The sequence below is a fragment of the Mesocricetus auratus genome, unplaced genomic scaffold (assembly GCF_017639785.1).
Source record: "Mesocricetus auratus isolate SY011 unplaced genomic scaffold, BCM_Maur_2.0 Super-Scaffold_100014, whole genome shotgun sequence".
Classification (NCBI taxonomy): Eukaryota; Metazoa; Chordata; class Mammalia; order Rodentia; family Cricetidae; genus Mesocricetus; species Mesocricetus auratus.
In genome coordinates this window covers 8,857,735-8,877,082 of record NW_024429197.1, presented here as the reverse complement: position 1 = coordinate 8,877,082, position 19,348 = coordinate 8,857,735, and the positions used below count along the sequence as shown (strand labels likewise).

The 19,348-nt window shown below is 51.5% G+C and overlaps 1 protein-coding gene across 1 annotated transcript in view; it reads right to left on the bottom strand.

The window, feature by feature from the left end:
* Positions 1–126: 126 nt before the first annotated feature.
* Positions 127–19,348, bottom strand: part of Man1c1 (mannosidase alpha class 1C member 1) — a 142,246-nt gene continuing 123,024 nt past the window's right edge. Inside the window, exons 7-12 of the mRNA XM_005079590.4 lie at positions 18,379–18,472; positions 14,180–14,295; positions 7,554–7,773; positions 4,940–5,112; positions 2,944–3,059; positions 127–2,252 (exon numbers count right to left, since the gene is read on the bottom strand). Of these exons, the coding sequence (XP_005079647.1) occupies positions 2,126–2,252; positions 2,944–3,059; positions 4,940–5,112; positions 7,554–7,773; positions 14,180–14,295; positions 18,379–18,472 (846 nt within the window). The 3' untranslated portion in view covers positions 127–2,125. The remainder of the gene's footprint in view (positions 2,253–2,943; positions 3,060–4,939; positions 5,113–7,553; positions 7,774–14,179; positions 14,296–18,378; positions 18,473–19,348) is intronic.

Below are 19,348 nucleotides of genomic sequence, written 5' to 3'. Positions count from 1 at the left end.
CCTCACTGGCAATTCAGTACACACTTTTGTTATTGCGTAACTAAGAGCCCCCAAGTCACAACGTCAGGACATTAGATGCACACAGCATGAGGCGGCACACGGTGGAAACTACGCAACCAGGACAAGTGCTGACATAGGTGTATATTTGTTGACATGGAAAGAGGTTCACAATATATAGTTAAGCGCAAAAGCAGGTTATAAGAAAACGGTATGCATTAGGCTGATAACATGTTTGTAAAATATATATTCTATATATTCATAGAAAAAGGTCTAGAAGAAAAATATAACAGTATTCATTCCGGAGAGCAGAATAGCGGCTGTGTTTTCTTTCTAATTACCTTGGTTTTTAAATTGTCCTACAGTGTTTGTGCAGTGAGTTTGTGCCGTGAGTTTCCCTTGTCCTCTGAAGTGTGTGCTGTGGGCAGCAGGAGACCCCGTCCTGTGCCACCTGATTAAAATGTGACTGATGCTCTAAGAGCCGGGGCACAACTCTGCTCGGGAGGAGCTGGAGTGTCTGAGCCTCCGGAACAAGGATGCAGTACATCCTGAACCACAGGGTACCAGGAGCATCTCACTGGTTGAATTTATGCTGATGGATAAGAGCCCAGAGAGGTGAGGTGACTTGCCTGGGCTCACACAGTCGGGGGTGGGGGGCAGTCCCCAGGCCCAGAGCCCCAATACTTTGATGGCCAGCTGACAAACCTAACCCAGCAAAGGGGCTGGGAAAGACTCAGTGTTACCCAGGCCACAGTATGGCCAGGCTGCAAAGGGAACTGGGTTGGAAAGGAACCCCTGGCACCTCAGTGTAGTGACATGGACCCCTTGCTATGCAGATGGCCTCTGCGTTCACGGGGCAGCAGAGGTAGGCACAGGGGAGTGGGAGGGGGCCTGGGTTGGCAGACCTCACCCAACTATGTCCTTTCCTATAGCTCTTACTTAAGTTTGGGTCTTGGCTTAAAAGTCACCTATTGTCCCTAAGCAAGCACTGAGCCCGGGCCTGTCTATTGTTGGCTCAACCTCATGTCTCCTTGTTGGTATTTCCAATGAGTTGAAGCTATTCCGCTGAGCTGCGGCTACCATCTGATCTGAGTACCCTCACTGCCGGCCAGTAACCATCTTACTGCCAGCCTTGTCCTTGGTCTCATCAAGCATTGCTGAATGATAGCAGATGGACAAAGGACAGAGTGGCCAGGAGATCCCAGAAACAGGGCTCACTTCTGCCTTTTTCTTGCTGTGAGACCTCAGGCAAACAGCTTTACCTCTCTGGGCTTCTTCTAATCCTCCATCTGAGAATACAGACTCAACTCTACCCAAAGGGCTGGCCTCACACTTCCTGGGTCTACGCGGGCCAATTGAAGGGAGCATTGCTGAGGCGGGAATGGTTGACTAAATCACACCTCAGCTCCGCTGGCTGGTGACTGTTTCTGATGACATTGTTGTAACACTTTTCCCAGGAGCACCTGGTGGGCAATGAGTTCAACCTTATTTCTTATTCAATAAACTCCTTTATTCTACTTCACATATTTTTCCATTACAGTAATGAAAATAGCATTAGTGATTTGTAACATTTGGAACCAAATCAAAGGTGGGGGCACCTCCTCAAATGATAAAGTAAGAGACACGTGGTAAAACAGAATCAGTGCCGGGTGAGAGGCATTAAAAACAGATGGGTAAGAGTGCGCGTGTGCAAACACTTATGGTCTCCTTGAGTTAGGTGACACTGTTTTAGAAGGTGCATGATTTCAAAAATTGTATTTATAATCATCATAAAACTCAAAAAGGGGAAAAACACAAAATCAAGCAAAACCAACTCCCTAAACCAAAAAAGGAAGACAATCAAATACATGGGGTGGGTGTGCAAACCTCCAGTCCTTCGTGACAGCAGGTGTGGGGGTGCAGAAACTCCCCGTAGAAAGGAAATGTGGGCTCCGGGGACCACAGCCCGGGCCCGACGCTGGCGCGTCACCAGCTCCTGTCTCCTCACAGAGGAAAAGAAGTCGCCTGTCCGGCACATCTGTCCAGGGTCTGCCCACGATGGGCCTTCCATCCTCAGTGCCTCTGAGAACGGTCCCGGATCCCAAGAAAGTAGAGGCGTCCCTGAGACACGGGCGTGGGAGTCAGTTGGTCAGTGGCGGTGCCCAGTCATGCTGGAGCTGTCTGAGTGATTGACAGGCAGTGGGTGGGCTTCAGTGTTGAACACCCAGTCCTCTGGTGACAGCATGTTATCTTCAGAGAACAGAAGATAGAGGTATCTGTGTGGCAGGGCAGGGGGTGAGAGAGCAGTCAGTGCCTGGGGGGAAGGGGGGCCACAGGAGGGGACACCCAGCCACACTTGCCAGGGCTGGTGTTGAGGAAGCACACGGATTCAGAGCTCTGGCGTCAGAAGGTCTGGTTAATCCTGGCCCGCACCAGCTGCTTCATTCCCCTAACTACCCTGCTGTGAGCCCCGAAGACTTTGAACTCCTCTCACTTTTGGTCAGATGGCCCAGGGCCTGCACCTGCCCAAACTCTCGCCCAGTTCCCAAGCTACAGTTAAATTCGTGCAGCAGTGACACAGCCAGGCTTTGGGGACCCCAGCCTCCAGTGTGGACACTTATGACTACTAGGGTAGTGGGACAAGTAGGCAGCGGACTACACCGGAAGCAGGCAGGAGACTGCCAAGTACTCCAAGCTGGCCTGCGGAGGTCACAGGGGCAGCCCCAGTGGTGCTCAGTATCAGTGTCACATGGGGGTGACTATTTTGAAGAGCTGAGTGGCAAAGGACCAGGTGAAGGGGTTTGTGAAACTACGTCTGTGGTCAGTGCTGGGGCTCCGGGGGAGAATTAGGCCTTGAGAGAGCTCAGCCTGCTGGAGAGCCCTGCGGACCCTAAGCCTCCACCCCTCATGGGCTCCCTCTCTGTGACTCCTGAGCCACTGGCCTGACCCAGGAACAGCTGTACTCACTTCAGTGTCTCCGCCAGGAAGAAGCTTTGCTGCCTGTTGTCATGGTTGGGGTTGCTGCTGTATACATCCTGGATCCCCGAGAAGCCAGCTTCTGTCCGGCAGTGCTTCTCCAGGGCCTGGAGGAAGGGAGCAGCCTTAGTTTGGGGAGGGATGCCTGTGACTGGAGTGCAACAACACAGATTCTGACCTCTGGCTAGCCGCCTGGGAGTCCAGGCCAGGTCCTTCTCCCTGGATCAGCCGGCCCACATTACCCTCGCCCACTCTGGGAACTGAGCCCCGATGCTTTCCCAGGTAACTGAGCAATTCCCTGGCCTGAATCTAGTCCAGGCCTCTCCACCTTCCCGGGACCCAGGTGACCAGGTAACTGACACTTTGACCACAGAGCTGATGAGGTCAAGAATGGTTGCTGGAGTCTGCAGGGGCCACTGGGATCCAGAGAGCAGACTCAGAAGCCTGGAGCTGAGGTCTCTGTGTCAGGGTGGATGTGTGCATCCCGGGCCACACAGGTGCAGTTTTGTACTTTGGAGGGTCTGCGGACCAGGCATCCTGCTGGGGATGACAGGCCACCTGCTGTGGCTGCAGTCACAAATGGCAAAATGGGTCTTTCCCCTTCCCTGCCACTTAGGAATCTGACTGCAGGAGCATACTGTGGTTCACTTACAAACTACATGTTGTGGGACTTTCCCCTTTCTCAAAATCTTCTAACAGGGCAACGCCCTATGTCTGTGCAGCTAAACTCTCTCCAGAGCCCTGACACTCCTACAATAACAAATCTTATCAGAATTAGAGCTTGCCTCAGGGGCCTCTTGACCCCAATCTTATGTATGGTGCTTTGACTCAGAGAGGGGGAGGCGCAGGTGCATTGCCTCTGGGGGCCCCTCAGACACAGGCACTGCTGAGATGCCCTTTGGGGGCCCCGCCATGCTTCCTCCTGCCCCCTCTACATCCAACACTGGATCTGGGGCTGCGCACAAAACATTTGGCCTTTGAAGGTCAAGAGCCAGGGCTCCAGGGAAGAGGACCCTGGATGGATCCTAAGTGTAAGCGATGCCCGGCCCTGAGTGTGCACAAGAAGAGCCTGTCCCCAAAGCTGGTGGCATGGGCAGAGGCTTGTGGGAAGAGAGACAGAGAAGGTAGCACCCATCAGAGAATATTCTGGAAGCATGTTCCAGAAGCATATCCCACGTCTTTGCCAGCTACCCCTATGTGGTGATTTGAATAAGAATGGCCCCCACAGTCTCACATACTTGAATGCTTAGTCCCAAGGAGTAGGAGGTGTGGCCTTGTTAGAGTGGGTGTGGCCTTGTTGGAGGAGTGTGTCACTGGGGGTGGGCTTTGAGGTTTTAAGAGCCTATTCCAGTTTCTCTCTCTCTCTCTCTCTCTCTCTCTCTCTCTCTCTCTCTCTCTCTCTCTCTCTCTCTCTCTCTCATCATTCCAGCTGCCATGCTTCCTGCCATGATAATCATGGACTATACCCCTGAAACAGTAAGCCAGCCCCAAGTAAATGCTTTCCTTTATAAGAGTTGCCGTGGTCATGGTGTCTCTTCACAGCAATAGAACAGTGACTAAGACACACTGGGAGGGCCAGGTTTCTAACTAGTGCTTGAAATGGAGGGAAGACCAGGGAGTTTGGCGGTGGCTAGACACTGAGCAGAGCGAGCTGCTGGCTGGCAGCTGGACTTGTTTCAAAGGAGGTATCTCAAGCAACTAATCCAAGCTCTGGGGTCAGGGCCTAGAAACCAGGTGGTAATAGGGGTGGCCACCAGCCTTGTCCCTAAGGTCACAGACATTGAGACCCACCTTAGTAACTTCAGCCTTGCCTCAGGGAAGCTTTCCCAGAGCTGTGCTCTTGGCTCTATAGCCTCTTGAACAACTAACTCTACCATCCTATCCCTTGGCCAAAGGACAGCCTGGCCGCCTTCCTATAGTTCCTGAGTCAGAGGCTTTAAGGCCCCGACTGTGGCTTCCCAGGGACACCTGCTGCCCCCACACTCACCATCACCACCTCCCAGCCCCACTCCCTGTAGATGGGGTCATGTGTCTGCCGCCACAGGTACATGTAGCTCTCCACCACCTCAGGTCGCAGGATGTAGTAGCTCTCGCTCAGCTGCGTGGCCACCGCCTCTCGGCCGGAGTTGAACCAGAAGGCCTCAGGCCCTAGCTTGGTGTCTGTGGGGACAGATCAGCAAGAACCATCAGAACTCTTACTTCCTGCTTCTGTGGATCCCGCCTAGGCTACACCTGGGTGCCTGGCCCGAGTGCTGGCATGGGGTAGGCCTACCAACTGCCTCTTGGGGGTGCACTAAGCTGCGCAGCCTCCACAGCCTCAAGCCCATTGAAGCTCAAAGACGTCAGCAGGTCAGCTAGGTGTGGTAGCACACACCTAAAATGCCAGCTTTCGGGGGCAGAAGCAAGCGGATCTCTCTGATTTTGAGGCCAGCCTGGTCTCCATAATGAGTTACAGGCAAACTAGGGCTACATTTTAGACCCGTACTCAACCCTCTCCCCACAGAAAAAGTTGGGGTTGTAGGCCCTACCAGATCCTTTATTATCCCAACGTGCCTCTAGTGCCTCCCTCCCTTTCACAGACCCGCCACCACCTGGGAGGACACTGAGCAGGGCTACGGGAACATCAGGGTCGGCTGGCTGGTTATTGTCAGCTTGTCTCGAATCTAGACATAGCTGGGATGAGGGATCTTAACTGAGAAACTGTGTCTGTAAGGTTGACCTGGAGGCAAGGCTGTGGGGTGTCTACTATTTGGTGGTTAATGTGGGAGGGCCCAGTCCAAGGGGGGCAGTGCCATCCCCGGACAGGTGGTCCTGGGTTATATAAGCAAGCTGAGCAGGCCTGGGAAGAAGTGGTGTTCCTCCGTGGTCTGTACTCCACTTCCTGCCTCCAGGTTCCTGCCCTGACTTCCCTCAGTGATGGGGCGTGACCCGAGAGCTGTACAAAGACCAAATAAATCCCTCCTCAGGTTGTTTTTGCTCATGGTGTTTTATCACCGCAGGAGAAACCCTAACCATGACAGGAGCCCGGGAAAGCACCTGCCTAGGCAGAGGGCGCTTGCCTTGATGGGGGTCCAGGTTTTGTGTGGGGGCTGTCTGTTGCCATTTTGTTTTCTACAGGACCATAATTGAAAAGAACAGCACAGCGGCCATTTGTGATTTCAAGGGTTCGGCCAGGTGCCTTACATGATCACAGTCCTTCATGTTTCTCTCTCTTTTTGCTAAGGGTGAGTCTTCGCTCACACATATGGAAACAGGATCAGAGAGGGTAAGCATTTTATTCAAGGCCACACAGTGAGTCATGGCTGAGCTGGGCTGCGTATGTCCTCTCCTCCTGCTTGGTCTTGGCACTCATGAGGCACCGGGGTGGGGAACTTCCTCTAGGGCCTTTTGGCACTTTGGAGGCTTAGCGTCTCAGAAGAAGAGTCAACTGGGCTCAGCCCCTTGCCCTGACCCCCACTCAGTCTTTTCAGATGGCACCAAGGCTCTGTCACTGGGAAACGGTGCTTTTGCCAAGTTCCTAATGGGGTGAGGGAGGCTGTGGCTGTACAGCCGGCAGTGGGTGAGCCAGGCTGGTTGGGACAATATGCTCGATTAAGCGGCTGTCTTTTACAGCTCTGGATGATTGTCCAGACAAACAGCTCTTTATTATTCCTGAGATTTCCCATTTGTTTATGACCCTGGCTCAGCCAGCACCGGAAAAGAATGGGAGGCCCGATTTCAGGCCCAGCACGAAAATGACTTCCCAGGACCCACTTGGAACCAGCTCCAGCCCCGGGATGTATCAAAGCCTCTTCTTACAGGGCTGCTTGGATGCTGGCTCGTGTATCTGGCATGGCCCGGGCAGCTGCATGCTGCTCTCCCCATTGGAGAAAACAGGCTCGGAGCACAGTGTGGAGTCTCTCGTTCACCCGAGGCTAGGACTGTGGCTCTGATAGGCAGCTCCTGAGGCTGGGCAGTAAGTACACTTTCAGAGGAGCACAATGCAGGATGTGTGTGTGTGTGTGTGTCTCAGGGCCTGGTTCTCAGTCAGGCTCAGCCACTCACTTCGGAGGAACTTTCCTTAAGTCGGTTCCCCTTCTCTGGGCTGACTCTTTCACCAGGTCTAAAACTGAGGCTTGGGGCTCACACCACTAGACTGACTATTGGACAGCTTTGGTAAGTGCCAGGTGTGTGTAAACAGATGTTAAACTTGTCGGTGGTCTTGAATCAAAGAGTGACCTGACAGGGGTGAGAGTCGCATGGGTACAAAGGACAGGCAGAGGAACCCTTGCAGGCAGGGAACTTGCAGGGCTCAGTTGTTAATCTGCCACAGGTCCTGGAGGACCCTCCAATCCCTGCCTCCTGTGGAACCTTGGTCAAGTAAGTCATCTCTGAGCCTCAGTTTCTCTATTTGTGCGTGAGTGTGTGCCAGTAGTGACACCTCTCAGTGCTGGACATGGCACAGTCAGTGGCAGGATGCGTGCCTCTCACTCAAATTCTGGAAACTTCCCAGGGAGATGACAATAAGAGCTCCCCACCCCTCCATTGCTCGGCTGCTCTGGCCAGTGCTTCCAGGTGTCTGGCCTGGGTATCGGCTGCTACCTTTTCCTCTGCAGAGTTACCTGAGCGCGCATAGGACTCATGGCATGTTCTGGTGATCTGGGCTGCGAGCTCTCGGTAGTGGGCCTTCTTGTCTTCCTTGGCATCCTCAGCACCAAGGGCAATCATGCCCCCTGAGAAGCAGGCCAGGTGTCCCATCTTGTGATCCAGAATTCCCCCTCGCCACTCAGCTATATAGGTCAGACCCCCAGGAGAGACATTCACCAAATAGGTCTCTATGGCCTGAGAGTGGGGAGGACAGCACAGTGAGGGGGGGAGGAGAAAATTGAAGACATAAGTGAGCTGCATGGAAACTGGCAGGGTTTCTCTGCAGGGCCCTGCCTCCCAGAGTAGTGGGAGGTCCTTCTGGGAGCTAGGACGTAACACAGGCCTTTTAAATCTACATTTTGTGGCTGGAGAGATGGTTCAGAGGTTAAAAGCACTGGCTGCTCTTCTAGAATCCCCAGGTTCATTCCCAGAACTCACATGGCCTCTGCAGGCACCGCATGCACACGGCACACAGACACCATGCACATAAAATGAAAGCAAGAAAAAATCCAAAGGTTAGAAAAAAATCAGTGTTTTAAAGGACACTTAGATCTTTACATTGGGGACCAGTGAGATGGCTTGCAGGTAAAAATACCTGTTGTGCAAACTTGTCCACCTGAGTCTGGTTTCCTGATCCAATAGTAATCACAATGAGTAAAATAAAGATGAACGGAGCTGTCCTTCGGCTGTAGCCTGTGCTGAAGGGCTTGGCCCGAAGGCTGCTGGCCTGTATGGGCTCCAGTATCCACACTGGGCTCCCAGCCTTCCTGTGGCTAAGCGTCTTTGTGGGAGGGAGGCCCCGTATCTCATCAGAAGATGAGCCTTTGCCTCTGTCCAGGGCTTCAGCAGTGCTTCTGCCTTCTGTGCTGGGCGTGGGAGGATCTGCTCACCCTCATCACCCACGGGGGCTCCGCTCCTTCTGCTAGCGCGCAGGCTCTCTTTGGTAGAAAGGGGCTCCTGAGAACTGACTCATGATGTTGGGGCGCCTTCTGCCAAAAGTACCAGGAACTCTGAAGCTGGGTGCTGTCTACACGACCCAGAGGCCTGTGAGTCCTGGTTGTAGCTGAAGATCCATGGAAACATTACTGGTCCTCTGCCTCCATTCCCAGTGCCCACCAATCTATTCTTTTTAAAAAATTTTATTTATGTATTTTTTAAGTATGAGTGCTCTGTCTACCTGTATGCCTGCTTCTCAGAAGAGGGCATCAGATCCCATCATAGATGGTTGTGAGCCACCATGTGGTTGCTGGGAATTGAATTCAGAATCTCTGGAAGAGCAGCCAGTGCTCTTAACTGCTGAGCCATCTCTCCAGCCCCACAAGCCACTCTTAAGCAAACTATTGGCTTTTGCGCAACCACAATACATTCTTGGCACCATTTGAAGAAGGCCCCACTAGGCCTCAAAGGGACCCTGAGTCCAGATGCCAAGGAGTGACTGGTTTTCTAGACTGATTGCCGGGCACACATTCTGTGAGTTCAAATCTCTTTTCTATCAGTTCTGCTGTGTGGCACAGGTTCCATGCTCTCTCTGTCAGCTTTGCCTCTTTGCTTCAATCTCCAACAAGTGCTGCCATGAGCCCTCTGCAGTCCGTCTCCTGACCTCTACCCGCGTCCCTTCCCAGCCTCACTGGCCTTTTCCCAAGAGGGCTGGAGTCTTTTTTGGGCCAAGGGCTGGGGACACAGAAGCACTGTGGTTGGGCCTAGCTCTGGGTGCAGATGTCTCTGTCGAACGCACATAGGAATGACTGTGATCAGCAGTCAGGAAGAGGGATCAGCAGTGAGGTTTCGAGATGGGAGTATGGGTGCTCTGCTCTGCACAGGAGGTCAGGGAAGGCTGTCACCTCCGTCTGTGCATGCCCCACCCCCACCCCTAGCATGCTGTGGTTCTTGGAGGGGTCAGCCCTCTTAGGCCACCTCCCGGCTCTCCGCTTGGAGCATGATCACATTCAGTGCTTTTATCTGAGTGTCGCTTGACACAGCCATCGGTCACTAAGCAGGACCTGGCAGGAGAAGATGGTGTTGGCTTCAGGATCTGCTTTTCCTTTTCCTCTCCTGTCAGGACCAGGGCTGGGGGTCTGGCTGCGGGACCCTTGCTGAGTGGCAGATGGGAAAGGGACTGATGAGGTGCCTTGCTAGGGCGCCAGCTCCATGTGGGGGAGCGTGCTGAGGCCTGGGGTGCCACCAGCTGCTAGGCAGAGCTGCTCCAGGCTCAGCACTGGCTCCTGGGGAGAGTGGGGTCCCAGCAGCTGGTCTGTTAAGGGTCACTGCAGGGGGCAGGCATCTGGGCAACTGTAGGGGGTAGACATATGGGCAACTGCAGGAGTTGGGCATCAGGGTGGATCCAGGGTCTCAGAACCTACCTATGTGTTGGACGTGATAAAACGGACATGTGAGGAGAAGCCTGGATGCCATGCCACAGGCCTGGAAAACAGCACCTTCTAGACGCCCTCCCACAGGCTGGCTGAGTCCCAGGCTGAGTAACGGCCTGTCTAAGGAAACTACAGATTGGTGTCTCTCACTATGATAGAGACAAGCAGAGGTGGATATAGAAGCCAGGCTTCATTCTGTTTGTGTTCATATGTGCATGTTCATGTGCGTCTGGTGCATGTGTGGGTATGTTTGTAATGTGTGCACATATATGTGGAGGCCAGAGGTGAGCCATAGGTATTTCTCAAGAGCTGTCCACCTTGGTTTTTAGGGATCTTGGGTTTGTTGATTAGACTAGCTGGCCAGAGGGACCCCTCAGGACCCTCACCTCTGCCTCCCCAGCCCTGAGATTACAAATGTGTGCCACCATGCTGGGCTCTGGTCCTCACCCTGTGCGGCAAGCACTTTACAGGCCAAACTATCTGCTTAGTCCAGACTGAAGCCTAAAGCCACAGAGGGGCTGAGTTTGCGTACAGGGAGGTCTGGTTGCCTTTGAGCTGCTTCCCACTTTTCTGAAGACTCACTTTGCTCATCCGTAGAATGGGAATGCAAGCTCACACACAGGATAGTGGTGAGGGCTGAAGGAGAGGGCACTCTGACCTGGCCTGGTGGCTGTCCCAGGCAGTTCCTTCCTATGCCTCTTGGGAAGCCCACCTGAGTCCTCTTACTGGACCCAAGTGACTTACAGTGCAGGCATGAACAGCAGGGTTAGCATCAGGCAGGCCCCTACTCCTGCCTTGGTTTTTGCTGTGATGTGACTAGGTCTTTTTGGATCTTGGTTTCATTATCTTTAAGGTGGATCTAATACAGGGACCTAGTAGGAGGTCACAGCTATGAGGCCCTCCTTGACTTCCTTAAGTGCCTTCATCTTATGAGTCTCAAGGGTATATCTGTGGGGGTCCTGAACCCTCCCACCCATCCCAACTGGACCCAGGTTGAGCCTGCAGGTTCCCAGCCCTTGCTCACACAGGGATCTCTGGAAAGCTCCACAGAACCATCCCTGGGCCACCCCAGAGGTTCTAGTACCATTTCTTGGGTACAGCCTGAGAAGAGGTCTGAGTTACCTAAGTGATTCCAGCATGCCAGTAAGGCCGGGACCACTAGAATATTCTTCAAAGCCCTAGACCTGCCAGAGGCCTGACCTTCACTCAGGGTCTGCAGCCCCAGGCTCCTTACAGAAGATCAAATGTGGGAGCGAGTTCTCTCTACTCAGCCATGCCTTCTGAGACTCCCAGACTGCTTAATAATTCATGGCCATCTCTCCCCTTGAAGCTGAAGCCATAGTGTGCCCTAAGGGCCGGGAGGCAGTGCACTCGTTAACTTCATGTTTACTCTGCAGAGAGCTGCAGGAAGAGAAGAAAGTTATCCTCCTACAGGGGACGCTGGTCAAAGCCAAGGGCAGACAGGACCAGGATGGAGTGAGCTGAGCTGCACTGCTTCATGACAGGGCCTCACACCAGGGAGCCAGGCAGAGGCCATAGCCTAAGAGGTCAGGGAGCCAGGCAGAGGCCATAGCCTAAGAGGTCAGGGAGCCAGGCAGAGGCCATAGCCTAAGAGGTCAGGGAGCCAGGCAGAGGCTATAGCCTAAGAGGTCAGGGAGCCAGGCAGAGGCCATAGCCTAAGAGATCAGGGAGCCAGGCAGAGGCCATAGCCTAAGAGGTCCACAGCTTCAGCAGTCTGCTGCAGTGTGCTTCCAGAAGCACTACCACTTCCATACAGACTCATGCCATCAAACAATGCTTAGAGACTCTCCATCCACCCAGCCATGCATCCAACCAACTGTCCACATCAATATACCCCTCCCCCAATATATCCCATTTCCCATTGATCTCTTCATCAGTCCATCTATCCATCCATTCATTTCTAAACCCACTTATCTACCCATCAACTCATCCAAGCATGGATCCATCCATTCAACTGTTCACATCAATCTGCCCGCCCAACCACCCACCTACTCAGCTGTCCATCGTCCACCTCTCTATCCACCCACCCACCGACTCATCTATTCACTGGTCCATCTATCTATCTATGCACCCATCTACCCACTAACTCATTCATGCATCTGTTTGACTGTGTGAAGTGTTCACACCAATCCACTCATGTGTCCACCCACTCATATATCTATCAGGCCAACCACCCATTTGTCCATCCTTCCATCTATCCATCTGGCTGTCCATACCAATCTACCAGTCCACTCATATGTCCATCTATCCACCTCTCCACCCATCCATCTCTCCACCCAACTGTTCACATCTGTCCACATTTCCAAATACCACTCACAAATCCATCTACCCATCTTTCTGTCCGCCCATCTATCTAGCTACCCAACTGTTTATATCAATCTGCCAACTCACCCATCCATCCCGCAATCTCTCAGTGCAACTGTTCACATCTATCCACCCATGCACCCACTCATCCATCCATCCAACCACCCACTCACCGTTCTTATCCATCACTCAGCACCTACTTGTTCATATAACAGTTACTGTGTGCCTACCATTGCCAGTCTGTTTCAGGAGTGAGGCTTATGCGGTTAACAAGGATAAAGGATTGTCAGTGAGAGAACTCACAATGTATTTGGGATTGGGAAAGATCAGCAAGGATTAGGTGAGCAAATGTTTGTAAGCATTCGTTTCTGGTTCTGTTACAAATGAAGAAGAGAATACGCCTGGGCATGTGATGGAGAGGCTGGGAAAGTCACTTAGGCAGTTTATGAGGGAAGAGTTGGCCAGTCTAAAGGACCTGGCTTTTGAATGGCATTCTGGGTAGAGGGGTCGGCATGTACAAAGGTCCTGATGTGGGAATGGGAATGGCCTGATGCACCCGAGGAGGCAGAGGGGCAAGAGTGAAGTGATACAGCCCTAATGATTGACAGGGTCCCCATCAGGCAGGACCCAGTGCGTGAGGGAGGGGGTCACGATGAACTCCAGGAGTAAGGGGAGTAGCAAGGAGAGGAGCAACCCCTCCAGCCCCATGGATGCTGTGTGCAGAACTGATTTAGAGGCAGGGCAAAGGGGAACTCACTTTAAAGGACACGAGGTGGTGTTCCAGAGAAAAGCAATGGGACAAGGAATCCAACTAACTTCATGGGGAAACTGATGTTCAGAGCATTCTCCATGCCTTTCCTTTTCCTTATAAATTCTTTACAGATTTATTATTATTATTATTATTATTATTATTGTTGTTGTTATTTTGTTTTTCAAGACAGGGTTTCTCTGTGTAACAGCTCTAGTTGTCCTGGAACTCACTCTGTAGACCAGGCTGGCCTCAAACTCACAGAGATCCACCTGCCTCTGCCTTCTGAGTGCTGGAATTAAAGGTGTGCACCACCATTGCCTGGCTAGATTTATTATTTTTACTTTATGAGTGTTTTGCCTGAATGTATGTCTGTGCACCATGTGTGTTCAAGTGCCCAGGGAGGTCAGAGGATGGAGTTATATCTCCCGGAACTAGAGCTACAGATGGTTGTGAGCCGCCATGTGGGTGCTGGGAGGTGAACCCAGGTCCTCTGGAAGAGCAGCCAGTGCTCTAACCACTGAACCATCTCTCCAGCTCTTGCCACGTGCTTTTCCACCTATTGGATTCACAGGCATCTACAGCTCCAGTTCTGAATATTCCTCTTTGGAGGGACCCACTCTTCACTCCACGCCCCATGAAGAGACACGCAGCGAGCAGCAGCACTAACTCTGCTAGTTCAGCGCTGTGTGGCCTTGGGCAAGTATCCTCCTCTCTCTTGATCTTGGCTTGCATCCACATGGGGAGAACAAGCAGAAGAGCAAGCTCTACACATCCTGGATGCCACTCTCTCTAGCTGGTGTCACCTCTGGTTTACAGAACGACAGCTGAAGATCTCGCTTTGGAGCCCCAAGGGCTCCTGGCTGCCATTTGGGCTTTGACACATTAGCTGAAGCCTAGAGACTGTTGGGGGAGGGCTTAAACTAAGCTTCCTAAATCGGACTGTCACTTCCTATGAGACCTCGGACAAATGGCCCGACCTGCCTGAGCCCGGGTTTCTGAGCATGCGGGAGGAACACGCAGCTGTCTCCAGAGTCTGGGGAGCGTGGCTGGGAGATCTTCCCTGTCCCTCCTTGCTCATTCTATGGCCTCTCCCGGTATGCAGGGCCATGAGGACTGGTGGCTGCCCACTTGGCGGGCGGCAGGAAACTTCTCTTACCTCCAAGGCTTCGTAGTACATATTTTTAGCCTCTGTATCTGTTTTGGCGGACATCAACCAGGACTTGATCAGATATTCATAAAAACTGTCCCCAAGTCCTCCAACTGAGACATGATCTGCAAGGAAAAGATGACAAGAAGAATTAGCACATTTATCATTGGCTAGGCTCAAATAGCGGCCTGTGGCCAGCATCTGGTCAGCTGCCACCCAATCCGACTTGGGTGGGCTGAAGGAACCCAAGCGAGAACCAGAGGATCTTGAGCCAAGCGTCCTGTATCCTTGCACAGGGCCCTCGGGGCCATAGTTCATCTGCCCTTAGCAGGATGATGACAAAGACCCTGGTTATTCATTGAAAAGGGCTGATTTTCTTTTAAAAATCACTTGAGATTTAAAAATAGATGAAGAGCAACTCTTCTGTATTGAAGCTATTGGAATAGAAATCAAAAGAGGGCAGCCGCGCCTTGGGCTCCTTCTCAGGGGCTTTGCAGGCTCATTCATGTAGTTTGGAGTTCCTCGTAGTCTGTGTTTTCCTTTTCCATTACAAAGTTATGACTTAATAAGATGCTGGGAAATACATATGAGTGTCTGTACATACATATGCATGTCTGTGTGTGTGGTGTATGTGTGCATGTGTGTGTGTCTTTGTGTGTATGCATGTGTGTGGTGTGTGTATGTGCGTGATGTGTATGTGTGTGTGTGGTGTGTATGTGTGTCTGTGTATGTGTGTGTGTGTGTGTGTGTGTAGTGTGTGTGTGTGTGTGTGTGTGTGTGTGTGTGTGTGTATCTCTTGATTTGGTGGCAGGTATGACTCTGTCTGGAGAACCCAGCAGTGAATGCTGGCCCTTCATGAAAGGCCGGGGAAGAAGAGTAAGAGTGAGTCACAGGTCAGACTGCAGCCACAGAGCACCCTGGGAAATCTTAGTTGATTTGTGCAGATCAAGGTGATAGGGGCTATGCTGTTTGTGTGGTATGTTGTTTTGTACAAGTTTGTGTGTATACATAGATCTGTATGGTATATGTTTATTGTGTCTATTTGTATGGTATATGTTTATGGTGTCTATTTGTGTGGTATGTGTTTTGGCTATGTTTATGTATGAGTTTGTGTGGTGTACATCTGAGTGCAGTGTGTGCTTGTGTATGTCTGTGTGGCATATGTCTGCATATATGTGTATGTATCTGGTGTGGGTGTATGCGTTTGGTATATTTGTATATATGTGTGTGTCTATGTGGTACATATGTGGTGTGTTTGTATATATGCATGTGCCTGTGTGGTATATGCTTGTGGGTATTGTCTGTGTGGTGTGTGTGTGTTTGGAGTCAGTGGATTATCCTGGGCAGATGGGATTGGGTCTCCAGAGAGGCTGAAGCCAGGCTTGAGGATAGCGGGAACAGACAGGAGGCTGGGTACCCTGAGTGGTGGCCTTAACTCTTTCCTTCCTCACTTGCCATTTCTGTGGTTGCAAATGATGTAAGTAGCTGTCCTGAGCATGCTGACTCTGGAAATCCAAGGGGAGGGAACAGTGGGGATTTATCACCCCAAAAGAAACCAACGAAGTCCAGAGAACCTGAGATGATCTTGGGCAGAAGCCAGGAGGAGGCAGCCTTGATGGGTCCAGCAGGCCCAGCCTTCCCTCTGCTTTCCAGCAGGCCATGGACTCATTTGTTATTACCATGAAATAGTCTCATATACGTGGCTGACTGCCCACACTCAAGGCCCCAGGAGGAGCTTGGAAAGAAAACGATTCCCTGTGTGGTGGGAGAGGCGGTGAGGGGGAGCAGGCCACTTCTCGGGCCTCTTCAGGGGTATGCTGCACCAGCCCAGGTTGCCAGGCCCTACCCTGAGCCGTATATAGTTCTTAAACTCTTGCCTCCCATGCTCATAACCTGTAATTTGAGTCTCTGTTTCCTCATTTTGACACGTGTTTTAATTGAGAATTCCACATTTCTATGATTTTTAAGAAGAGGCTGTGTGTGGTGAGGGCATCATGACAAGACTCTTGGGTGGAATTCCCTGGGCCTCTGGACCTGCTGAGGGAGAGGCTCGGCTGGGGAGGAAAAGCCTGGGAAGATGCTGTGTGGAGTCTCTGTAGGCCAGTCAGACCCTGCCTGTATCACTTTCTTTTGGGATGATCTAGATCACCTTTGGAGGACCCCTGCAGCCTTGACTGCTATTCCTAAGTGCCTTCCTAGTTGTATAGAATGAATTTACCCCACTCTCTTCTTCACTGGAAGCCAGGACTCAGAGGGATTGAGAGGTGATGTGGACATAGCTCAACTGGGAGACAGACAGACACACTCATGTGCACACACACACACTAGGATGTCGCACAAGTGGAAGACAGAGACAGACTCACAGACCATACACCATTTCCTGCTGAGTGACCATATCACTGGACCTTACAGACAAGGCCAGAGTGGAGCTGCAGCTTGCCTCTCACAGAGCCTGGCCCCTCCATCGTGAGCACGGCAGGGGGACTAGTCAACCCTGCATCTCATTCTGTGTCAGTGGGTGGGACTAAGAAATGATACCCACAGGTGACTGACAGCTGTGTGGCTGAAAAGTTGTTAGGTGTGGTGTTGCACACTTGTCATCTCAGCACTTGGGATGTGGAGGACGGAGGATCAAGAGTTCAAGGCCAGCCTTGGCTACCTAATAAGTTTGAGGCCAACCTGAGCTGCCTGAAGACCTTGTCTCAAATAAAAAAGTCTTTAAGCAGCTGGGAATGGTGGCACACACCTTTAATTCTAGCACTCTGGAGACAGAGTTAGGCAGAGCTCTGAGTTCGAGACCAGCCTGATCTACAAGTGAGTTCTGGGACAACCAGAGTTTAATTCTTTAAACAAACAAACAAAAAACAACAACACCAACAAAAAGCTGAAACCCCCAGGACTGATTTAGGTAAGTTTAGGATGCAGTGGTGAGAGTGTCAGATCACTGCCTAGTTTAAGATACAGTGATGAGAGAGAGTCAGATCACTGCCTAGTTTAAGATGCAGTGGTGAGCCGGGCATTGGTGGCGCACGCCTTTAATCCCAGCACTCGGGAGGCAGAGGCAGGCAGATCTCTGTGAGTTCGAGACTAGCCTGGTCTACCAAGCAAGTTCCAGGACAGCCTCCAAAACAATACAGAGAGACCCTGCCTGGAAAACAAACAAACAAACAAAAAAGATGCAGCGATGAGAGTTTCACATCATTGTCTAGTTTAAGATTCAGTGGTGAGAGTGTCAGATCACTGCCTAGTTTGTCCTTGCCTAAAATTTTGTCTAAATCAAAGCTGGAAGTGGAAAGCTGGATCAAAGGGGCTAGGGGGATGTCACGGGGCCTTCCCTGTAGTCTGCTGAGTGACAGCTCTAAGTGGGACATTCCTTTGAGTCTGGGGACGCAGAGGAGAGTTCAGAGGTGCTGGGAGAGGTGGACGCTGTGGCAGTTTGAATGCCAGGGCTGAGAAATGGTTCAGCAGTTAAGAACACTGGCTGCCCCTCTAGAGGACCCGGGTTCAATCCCCAGCATCTACATGGGACCTCATAACTGTCTGTAACTCCAGTTCCAGGGGATTCAAGGCATCAGGCATGCATGTGGTGCACATAATATATATGTATGTATATATATATTTTTTCAGGCAAAATACCCATACACATAAAATATAAATCTTAAAAAAAGAATATGAATGCCCCCTAGACTCATGTGTTTGAGTGCTTGGTCCATGAGGAGTGACATTATAAGAGGTGTGGCCTTGTTGGAGTAGGTGTGACCTTGTCATAGGAAGTATGTCATTGTAAAGGCAGGCTTTGAGGTCTCATATATGCTCAAGCTTTGCCCAGTGTGGCACACAGTCTCTTTCTGCTGCCTGCAGATCCAGATGTAGAGCTCTCAACTCCTTCTCCAGCACATGTCTGCCTGCATGCCGCCATGCTTCTCGCCATGATGATAATGGACTAAACCTCTGAAACTGTAAGCTAGCCCCAATTAAATGTTTTCCTTGATAGGAGTTGACATGGTCATGGTATCTCTTCACAGCAATTGGAGCTCTAAGACAGACGCTAAGGATGCTGGGAGGAGTTGGATATGCAGTTCCTGGCTTGTCCAGGCTGGTGAATTCAGGAGCTGGTGCTGGTCCCTGGCTCTCAGCCAGTGCCCACTTGGGCTCAGGAAGCCCAAATGGGAACCCATGGGATGAGGAGCAATGATGGCGGTACTCACGCTGCACCCAGTTCCCGCTCACTGGGCTGAGGAAGTTGGGATAGAGGCCGAAGGGCTTGTCAATCTCCCTGAGGACCTTGCGGATGTTTTTGACCTGTGAGAAACACCAGGCATGGTCACTTTCCTGAAGAAGCCGCTGACTCCCCACCCACGAGGATGGAGTAAATTGGTTTGGTGTGGGGGTTAAAGCTTTCTGGTGTGTGTGGAGGGGGGCATGGCGAAAGAACCACAGGTTCTGTGCCCACACGCAGAGCATGGAGGGATGTGGCCAGGTGGGGCCTGACCCACCCCCTCTCTGCTGATTGCTCTGCCTGGGACAGTCCTAGCCTAGGCTGCCTGCCAGTGCCACCACTGTAGACCTCTCTAGGTGGGGAGTTTCAGATCAGTGGCAGTAGCTGTTTTGTTTTGTTGTTGTTGTTGAGACAGGGTTTCTCTGGGTAGCCCTGGCTGTCCTAGAACTTGCTTTGTAGAACAAGCTGGCCTCGAACTAACAGAGATTCGCCTGTCTCTGCTTCCCAAGTGCTGGAACTAAAGGTGTGCTCCACCACTGCCTGGCTGGCAGTAGCTATTCTGTAATCACTAAATTTCCTTTATTTACTTGTTTGTTTTGTTTTAGTTTTTTTGAGACAGGGTTTCTCTGTGTAGCTTTGAAGCCTATTCTAGAACTTGCTCTGTAGACCAGGCTGGCCTTGAACTCACCGAGATCCACCTGCCTCTGATTCATTGCCTGGCAATTTCCTTTTTTAAAAAGACAGGTATCGCAGGCTGACCTTGAACTCCTAATCTTCCAGCTTCTACTCTGAGTGCTAGGGTTACAGGCATGCATGACCACACCCTATTTTTGAGGTCTATTGATCAACCCAGGCTTTCATGTATCTCTTAGGCAAATACCACAGTTAGAGCTCTGTCCCTAGACCCAGGGGTGTGTATGTATGTAGTGAGCTATGGCATTAATCAGGTTTCTCTGAGC